At 42.8% G+C, this 10,044-nt stretch overlaps 1 protein-coding gene across 4 annotated transcripts in view; it reads right to left on the bottom strand.

Annotated features, from left to right (window-relative positions):
* JPH1 (junctophilin 1) overlaps window positions 1-9,480 on the bottom strand; it is an 82,719-nt gene extending 73,239 nt beyond the window's left edge. For all 4 annotated transcript variants that reach the window (XM_069854241.1, XM_069854240.1, XM_069854238.1 and 1 more), the window contains exons 1-2: window positions 9,052-9,480; window positions 2,141-2,897 (exon numbers count right to left, since the gene is read on the bottom strand). In XM_069854241.1, the coding sequence (XP_069710342.1) occupies window positions 2,141-2,897; window positions 9,052-9,430 (1,136 nt within the window). In that variant the 5' untranslated portion in view covers window positions 9,431-9,480. The remainder of the gene's footprint in view (window positions 1-2,140; window positions 2,898-9,051) is intronic.
* Window positions 9,481-10,044: the final 564 nt, after the last annotated feature.

The following is a 10,044-nucleotide window of genomic DNA, read 5'->3' on the forward strand; positions in this document are numbered from 1 at the left end:
AACATAGTAGCCTAGAATTTAGCAACTTTTCAAAACGTATGTTTTTTTCTTTGATGCTCTTTTAGATCTCTTCCAGATGATCTGGGTCTTAGACAGTCAGCACTAATGACTCTGCCAGTAGGACAGCCCCTTAGTTCACATAATCCCATGACCTTGTCATGGTTGATACTAAAGGCAATTCTGAAAATCTGAGAGATGGGAAGAATCATGCCATCCTTACCAACACACACTCACAAGTGAAATAATGTAATCTTTACACCTGATATCGCCTGATTAACTGTCAGGTCTCCTAGCCTTTGACTCAGTACCAGTACAGCTACTGCAAAGGCTACTAAAAGAGAGCAAACCTGAATCTGATATCTTGCTATCCAAACTAGTAGCAATGAGACTACTTCAGAGAGATTCTTGGATGAAACACCAAAGGAATAGCCCATGGTCACAGCTGTACTACAACTGGTACCTCCTGTTGATGCACTTTCAAAAACATCTTTTCAAGAAATAAACATTGTTTTCATGAACTGTTCTCAAAGAAGCCACTTGAACTCTGTCCTTCACCTAAAACTGAAGAGAAAGAACAGCAAACAAAACACTTCAGAGACATACCCCTTCTTAAAGGGGAAGTGCATACACTGTGCCTTGTAACCTAATGCTCTGCCTACAGCTTTTTAACAGCTTTACATGGACTCTCCCTACCCACAGATACCATCACCTCCATTTTTTTCAGAACTAGGGCTTATTATGTACCTAAAGAACATGAATGTGATCCACTAATTTCTGAAAGCCAGCTATTATTGTTCTCCTTTGCTAATATGGTATGCTGTGATATAGTGCCTTACACATCTTTATGGAAGTAATTGAGTATATTACCATCTAGTTACTTTGGTGATCTGTGCTCAGAAAGGTTCTGTAACAGTATGGTAAACTTTTCACATTTGTGTCTCAACTACTTTTTGTTATGAGCTATCCAGGCATTCAAGCTTCCCCACTGTTTTTGGTCTTTTTTGTATTCTTCATGATCATCAGAAAAAGGATAGCCACTGAGCACACATTGACCACACTAAATCAAGAATCAGTTGTTCGGCTTTAGGTGTAATGTGACATCCTCTTTCTAAAATAGCATGAAGATTTTCTTTCATGCAAACTTCTCAGCTCTTTTATTGGCCCATAGAACATTTCAAGAAAAGCCCGTCTGAGGAAACAAACTAAAACCAACAGAGAAACTACCACAGAAGCTTACTGGAAGGCAACAAAAATTAAATAGCTTTTTAAAGAGCTCTCAGTCTTAATAGTAAAATCTATTAAAATCATCTATACTGATTTAATTTATAATTATTCCATTTCAGACAACCTTACTTGACTGTTGGTTAAGGAGTTCAAAGCAAACATGACTTTTTTTCCCCCCACTGCTAATACCCATATACTTCTCCTATCTCAAACACTTGGCGGGGGTGTGGGGATAAGATGACCACCACTATTTGAAGTGGTGGTCATAAGATCCGGACAAATTCAGACTGCAGGAGAAGCATGCTCCAAAATGAAAGTCTTCATATAGAACTAATTTGGCAGAAACCACCCTGGCAACTGAATCAACAGCGTCTAAGCACAAGAGCCTCAAACGTTATTCTTACACTGTTCATACTGCAGTCTCTACTACAGAGATGCATCTCAAGATGCTCACTGTCAAATGGGCAACTTCAATGAGACTGCTGCTATCCAAAAAATCAAGAGCATAATAAATGTAACTTGAACATTCTTATGGGAAGATATTCAATCTTCACCTTGTATCCCTCAACTCATTCTCTACGTTTCCTCACTAGTTTTACTTTCCAAACAGCTTTAAAGGCATAACGCAGCTATTCTTGAGCTAAAGCAGTAATACATGAGAACGGAAATCTACTTTCACAGTGTATCATGGCACATACAGAAACAACTCTGTCAAATGACGTGAAGTTCAAAGTTTCACATGTAATGCCGCTGAAGTCAATGGAGTTACATGTGTGAAACTGAAAGGAAAGCAAGTGCTCACTAAAGACAACAATTACACACTTTTGACTCTTTTGTCAACATAAGAGGTCACATATTGCAACAAGTTTTTGTTTCTGAAAGTCAGGTGATGAACAAATATTTTGTGATAACATACCTTGAAGTTGCAATTTCCACTTTGGTTCTTGCCATGGCAGCTGCTCGCTGTGCACCCTCTATTGCTCTATCCACCTTTTCTCTAGTTTTTGTGTTTCGTATTGGTATAAGTTGCTTTCTTATTCCACGGACCAAAATGTTATTTTTATATTTTCCCTCTTCTTTGGTGCCATCTGGAAACATGGTACATCCATATCCATGCCTCCTGTTATTTAGCCATTCTCCTTCGTATTTCATACCATTTGAACGCTCACTAATACCAAAACCACTGCGCTTGTCATTCTTCCATTCACCCATATAGGTTTCTGTAGTGGTGGCATCAACATGGTCTTCCATAGGGCAGTAATCACAGTCCCCGTCTCCAAAACTAATTGTAGAGTTGGCATCACTAGAACTAATTCTGCTCATAGCAGCATCACTCCTGACGGAGCTCCGTTTGCTAGATATTGATGACCTAGATTCAGATTTTCTAAGTTTTATGCTACCAAGAAGGGATCCTCTTCTGAATAAGCCTCCTTTTTTCTTAATGCCCATGGCTTCTGGATCACTGTGAAAATTGAGCACAAAACCTCCTCTTGTTCCAGCCGGACTGTCTGAAGTGACATCATGCAGAACAGTGCCGTTGCTCTGCTCACTTCGAAGTGAAGCTAGAGACGTTCGGAGGGGTGAACGGATCACAGTTGCCATGCCATAGGGTACACTCTGACGTACACCATATCCATGTCGCATCCCTCCTGTCCACTGCCCCTGGTATGTACCTTTTAAAGTAATGAGGAGAAATTAAATATAGGAAGCTGTAGAAAACCTAGCACTCTACATCAAGTACGCTACGGGCAATACTATGGTGTCAGCTCTGGTTTTGGTAAGAGGAAATGCAGAAATATCACAGCATGTGACAGTAGATAAAGCTACTTTTGCTATTTGTTTTTCTTATGCATTATTTTTCCCTTAACAAATCCTTTCCTTTTCCAGCTGAAGTAATTTATTTTGGCAACTAAGACACAGTAGCTATAGTCATAAGCATTTTTTGAATGGATCTGTCCAGGGAAAAAAAAATTCAAGAGAAATTTCTAGAGCAGGATTCTCTCAACATTTTTTAAAGTTAGACTGGTGAGGAGGTGGTCAGCAAAAACAGACCCACATTACATGCAGTCGGCTGAAGAGGGAGATAGGAATGCAGGGAATGAGGACATTCACAGCTCTTGCCTCTCGCTTCTCAAGAACAAGCAAGCAGGAGTAGTAAATGTCCTGTTATCCTGGGTTTAAGGTGAATACAGACCTCTCCTTGTCAAGATATATATGACAACATGCTAAATTGTCTTGTCTTCAGATTGGCCTTTGGACCCACTGTTACAAACCTCTATTGCAAAATGAAATATTTTCAAGTTTGTGTGCACTTGAATGGAAGAACAAAACCTCAGTATGTCTTACTTTTTATGAACTCTTGATACCAACACTTTTTGGTATTGCCAGTATCATAAACATAGCACTACTTTCCACATTGCGTTGTGACAGAAAGATCAGAAACATGAACCCTTTAGGACTTTTCTGCCTACCATTTGTTCTGCAGTAAGAAAGACAAGGCAGTAATAAACAAAATATTGCACACCATTCTATCATAAACACATTTCACTGTTGCAGTCATAACCATTTTTGTTATTTTCTTTTTCATACAGCAATATAAGGAAGAGCAACATCGTATTTGGTATAAGAAGTCATGGCTGTATCCTCACAAAACTGCATTCAAGCCAAACCCCTGCATTACCAGATTACTACTGCGGACAATATTCTCTTCTATTATCAAAAGGTATTTTCACTTTGAGGAGATACATGTTCCAGTGCCTGGTCTTTGAAAGCCATTTGAACCAGATGTTCCGAAGGAAGAGGCCAGGAACCCCACAACTGGCAAACACAAGATAATTTGCTTTCTAAGATAATTTCATTCTAATTCCCATTAAACTGCTTTAAGCTCCTCAAAATGAAGCTTCTCGCCCACCTAGCACTGCTTCTTTCTTTTTTAAAGCTATTTTGAGTCTCAATACTCTCAATGAGGGATGAATAAGCGGTCTTCAAAATACCTTTCTTTGATTTTGATCTGCCTTAATTGGACCACCTATTAAAAAATATTCCTCAGAGAACTAAATATCAAATGCCAAATTCAGTGATTGGCTAAATTTTCATGAAATACCTGCCATTCCAGATGTAGCTCAAAGCTTCATTTGATTTAAGATCTTATCTCCTTTGTATAAGCATACTGTTTTGCTTGTGCACATGTCAATTGTCTATCAATTACTGTTTGTTGTATTACCTCTTCTGCAAAGGTTTGCTTCAACGTTAGCATGCAATTAAATTTGTCCAGTGTGCTTTCTTTATCAAATTATATTAGATAGGTTCCACAACATAACTATTTTATGTTGGTAGAAAACCACCAAGTGGATGGTTTTTGTTTTAACAGATGGCTGCCGACACAAACAAACAACTTTCTTAGTTTCTTTCTCATTCGCTGTATCCTGGATACCTATTGCGGCACTGGTTGCAAGGGTGCTGAATCTAGAAACATGATTATTTAAAAAAACTCAACATATGGAGAATAACAAATAAGAACATGAGCACAAAGCACTGGTATGACGTATTCTGTAAATACTGCATAAATACAGCCACACTGAGACTTTTTTTCATTATTAAACAGACATTTCCCAGAAACATAGTAATATTTTCTGAGCATAAATTACTACATTTTGTCCATAATTGTATCCGGGATCTTCCTAGCATGATAACGACATGCTGGTGCTAAGAACCTGCCTACTTGTAGTTACTGTCACATACAACAATCTAACATTCTACACCAGTTAATTTCATTTTAAAATCATAAAACTAATTCTAATTTTGATTATACCACAATATTACATTAGAGCAGTAACTCATAATTATGGCTATTTAAGTGGCAGACTCCAAGCAGAATCAATTTACTTCCGTATGGAATTCTAGAAAAGTACCAAAGGTCAGCCTTTTTTCTTACTAATATTTTGTTTTAATGAATGAATGTGGAAAGCTCAAAAAAACCCACCCTAATTAATTTAGGACTTATTTTTCACTACTCTGTAGAAAGAAGTGGAAGTGGTTGCTGATGCCCATAAGGACATTCAAACAAAGACAACTGATGTGCTGTCCGATTTTTCTTTCTACTGGGGAAATAAAATCAATGCCAGCTTCTCCTGAAAACAATGAGAAAATGGAAGACTCATAGTAAATTGGTCCTTACAAAGTACTAAAGTTATTTTGTGCAGTCTTGCAAGTAACAACTATCTCTTCTATCATTACAAATCCATTAGGGGAAAGGCCTCTGATACTCGTGCTGGAAAGCTGACTTATTTTCCTTGATTTTTCAACTTAATTCTTCAACAAAAGAAAATTTAGAAAACTTTAAATGAGCAAGATAAGTTATGTCAATATTGCAATATAAATAAACACTACACGACATAAGACATAATGAAAAAGCTTTTTCCATACATCAAGATACAAACTTATGCAGTATTTACTTATCTCTATGCATAGATGTAAGTATGAATGATAGATCAATAAGCCCATCTTATCTTGTGTCATCTTATACTATCACCGACTGTTCAAAGCAGTTCCTGTAAGGGTCAACTGTTATAATTTTAATTACGACTGTAACTACCAAGCTAGTTTAAAACTGTATTTGACCATCAAACAGTAGCATTGTCCAGCATTACTTTTCCAAAAGCTACACTTGGTGTCCTTTGTAACTGAAGAAACATTCAGCCACAACTTCTACTGACCATCCACCTGGTGCACACTTGTTTCCCTTGAAAAGGTGTTCCTATTTTGAGCCTGAGAACTATTAGAAAGTATATTTTTTCCTTTTGTTTCTGATGGCTAGTAGCCCTAAGGTATAATTTCATAACCTGCCTCCTTAGTGTTACATTGTGCCACCCCTCCCAAAACCCACTTGGTATCTCTTACAGCTGTAAACGTCATTGCCTACTTGTGGCTAAAATGTAAAACTACGCTGTGTGAAAAAATGAGTGGGCAAGGACCTCTTTAAGTACTTCACTTGTTCTTATCCTTTACTCTCATCTTCTGTGGTTTAACAAATTTGTTGTTACATCAGTTTTTTTGCATGCTTTTCAGACTCAAGAGTTAGATAAGCATACAACTAGAAAGACGACTACTTAGGAATCAACAAACATATGTATTACTGATGACCCTTTCTTAGGTTGCATTTGTCAGTGACCTCTGAGGAAGGACAATGCACAACCTTACACATCAAGACGCTTGTTATTGCTACTGTTGGCAGGACTATAAACTGCTACATAATTTACACATACGGAAGTTTCAAATTAGGCCTTAATCCCTCCATAAAATATGCTCCAATAGGCTCGTAGACCAAAATCTAAGTGGCTTAAAGGATCCACAAAAATCCAGATAATTGTAGGAAACAACTGGCAAGCCACTTGAAGACCCAGTATGAGCAGCACATACAATTAATGGGGGATCATGGTTTATAATTGACAGTGTTTTCCTCAGAGATTTGACTGAGTGACAACTTTAAGCATTTAAACACAGCATGACATACACTACTCATGTTGTACAACGCATTGTGTGCAGAAACACTATCAATGCTTATGCTCCTTTTCTCTCCCTCAAATACATCCCCTAACACCACCAATGCATTTTAGAACAATCTATCAGAGGAAAGGAGAACAAAAAAAAAAAAGGAAAAAAGTATCTACAAAAAGGTCGAGGTTTTAGTGAGCTTGAAAACTGGCAATTGGCATAAACAATTATTTCCCTATGATGGTATTCTCGAGTTATAATAAAGGAAGAACTTTTCTGTGAATACTTCACAGCGTGTTAAATATACATATGTAAATCCAGTTTCCTTGTAAAAACATTTCAGACATTCTTCTGGTGTACAAATGTGGCTATTGTTCCCAAAGCGTGAAAACAAAAACACATCTGCAACAGCTATGACGTACTGCTTTGCTTCATTCATGAGCACTTTCATTAAAATCAATGGGACTTCACACCCTCTGTTCATATGAACGGCAACATGCAAAAGACTGAGGCCATGGTAACAGATCTCAGTTAACAGCACTAAAAATCCCAGTGCAAAATGCACACTTCATATGCTGCCTCGTACAAAGGATTTCTCGAGGGGTCTAAGTCTAAAAATTTAGAGAATTTACTTGCAATTATCAATGTTATACTGAGATATTTAAAATTCCACAAGAAGCCTAAAGAAAAAGATGGAAATAACTCAAATTTGAAAACATCACTCCTCAAAGATTTACTAGAAAGGCGATTTACTCTTCCAGAAAGAAGGAAAAAAAAAAAAAAAGGACGGCCACTATAAATTTGGCTGTTCTTCAGCTTCTCATTTACTAGCCAAAACAAATACAGTAAAAATTGAAAAAAAATCTATTGTGTGGTGAAAATGAAACTAAAATTCTTGTTTCTTTCATGCTGTGTTGTTTCCCCATCCTTTTTTTTTTTTTTTTTGGTAAACCCCTAAACACATATCTTGGCTGACTCTGAGCATCAGAACTTTCCACACCAGGAAACAATTCTCAGACAGCTACAAATATGTATAAACAAGGGGATTAAAAGAGTTCAAGGTACAGAAACCACAGCACACTTCTTTTTATGAAGGAAATGAATCTTACCCAACGTGCTAAATTTTGTATTTCGGAAAGGCAAAAAAAGGGATCCCACCTGTAAATGTCTCTTCTCCTGCTTAATACAAAACTATCTGCTCTCTGCCATGATCCTGAAAGTTTGACCATAAATTTCTTAACGAAATTCCTTGAAGAAATCATCAACAGCATTAACCAAGAGATCTGGTACATGGATTACTTGCACCTTGTGAGCATTAACTCTGATTCTTAGTAAATTCTATTTCTTGCATGTTACCTAAGCATGCTGCTCAAAGCTGACGCGAGCGGCACTTCTGTAAGAACACCCCAACAACTCTCTAGTCCTAAAACTGAGAACGGATTTTCCCGTTACAATGGAACAAACCAAGCCGAAGAGCAACTCCACTGAAGTCGCAGGCAGCACTTCCACTGATGCCAATGTCGTTACAAGCAGCAATGGATGAATTAAAAAAATATCTGGTGTATTTTTTGTATGGTGCATCAAATGACAGATGTACAGTAACTGACCACTCAAATACCTTCCAGTCCTTATGGAACCTCAACTTGTTGACCGCTCCTGACTGAAAGGAGAGGGCAGAGCGCCCAGTCCTCTCCGCAGACTTACCGGGAGCTCAGCCCTAGAAACATTTGCTTTCTCGTGCTGAAGGTGTGACAGGCAGGCCAGTGCAATTTCACGACATAGCATGTCCTTAGAGCAGCGTGTTTAAAGCTATATTTTAATAAAACACGGGTTATCACAGGAGGGCGGACCTCAGTTTCATTGATTTTACGCCAGCTGCACGCCCTCTTCGCCACCTTTAGCATCCTGTTTACAAGCTGAGCGCGTAAAGCTATCCCTGCTAGCAAAGAAACGAGGCACAAGGGCTCGCTTGTTAAGTTTCTGCTGTTTTACCGGGAAACCGGCGCAAAGGGAGCTCGCCAGCGAGCTTTCTCTCCGAGACGGGCGCCGCCGGCCCCGGTTCTGGTTACCGCGGCGGGGAGAGAGCGAAGCCGCCCGCCCGCAGCGATACCGCGCGCTCCCAGCAGCCGAGAAGGCGAGCGGCCCGCGGTCCCTCACGGGGCGGGCACCTGTGGCGCCGCCCGGGGCGGCGAGGCCGAGGAAGCGGCGCGGGGACGGAGCGCGGAGAGCCGGGGGCGGCGCCGGAGCGCGACTGAGGGGTGGAAGGAGGGCGAAGGGGCCCCCCCCCGCGCCGCCCCCTCCCTCCCGCCCGCCCCCCCCCGGGCGGGCGCCCACCTCCGTCCCCGTAGGTCTCGACGCCGTATCCGTCCTGCAGCCCGTTGCTCCAGGTGCCCTCGTAGCGAGCCGGCGCGCTGAGGCTCTGCCGCACCCCGTAGCGCCCCTTGAAGCCGTGGGACCACTCGCCGCGGTACATCCACCTGCCCTTGGTCTCCACGCCCAGCCCGTGGCGCTTGCCCTGCGCCCAGTAGCCCAGGTAGGTGTTGCCGCTGGGCCAGGTGTAGCCGCCCGCCACTTCGAAGCCGTGCGACCAGGAGCCGGCGTACTCGCCCTGCCCCTTGGGCCCGGTGCAGATGCCGTGCCCGTGGGCTTTGCCGTCCTCCCAGCCGCCGCAGTAGGTGCCGCCATCGTCGAAGTCGAACCGGCCGCCCGTCATCCAGGGGCAGCGGGGCGAGCGCGGCGCCGCCGCCGCTGCCGCCTCCCGCCCGCCCGTGCCGCCGCCTCGCCCTGCCCTGCCCGCCCTGCCTCGCCCGCCCCGGCGCTCCCCGCGACTGCGAGCGCCCCGCCGCCCGCCCGGCCCCGCCGCCGCCCCGCCCGCCCCCGGCTCCGCCCCGCCCGCCCGGCGCCGCCCCCGCCCCGCCCCGGCCCCGGGCAGGTGCGGGCGGCCGAGCCCGGGGCGAGGGGGCTCCGCGGGGAAGGTGCCCCGAGAGCCCGGAGCGGGGCGGAGCGGGCCGGGGCCCACCACGGGCAGCCAGGCGGAGCGCCAGCAAGTGGTACCTGTGTTTCTTCATCCTTATTTTCTCCTTTCACTTTCTCTAAGCTCTAAGAGAAGGTCTAAGCTGGACTTGTTGCTGTGGAGCACAGCTGAGGTGTGTTTTGCCCCTGCCTTTATCAATGACCTGGATGAAGGCATCGAGTGCACCCTTAGCAAGTTTGCGGATGGCACTGAGCTGGGTGGAAGTGTCGATCTGCTGGAGGGTCGGGAGGCTCTGCAAAGGGATCTGAACAGGCTGGACCGCTGGGCAGAGTCCAATGGCATGAGGTTTAACA

Source organism: Phaenicophaeus curvirostris, chromosome 3, assembly GCF_032191515.1.
Source record: "Phaenicophaeus curvirostris isolate KB17595 chromosome 3, BPBGC_Pcur_1.0, whole genome shotgun sequence".
Classification (NCBI taxonomy): domain Eukaryota; kingdom Metazoa; phylum Chordata; class Aves; order Cuculiformes; family Cuculidae; genus Phaenicophaeus; species Phaenicophaeus curvirostris.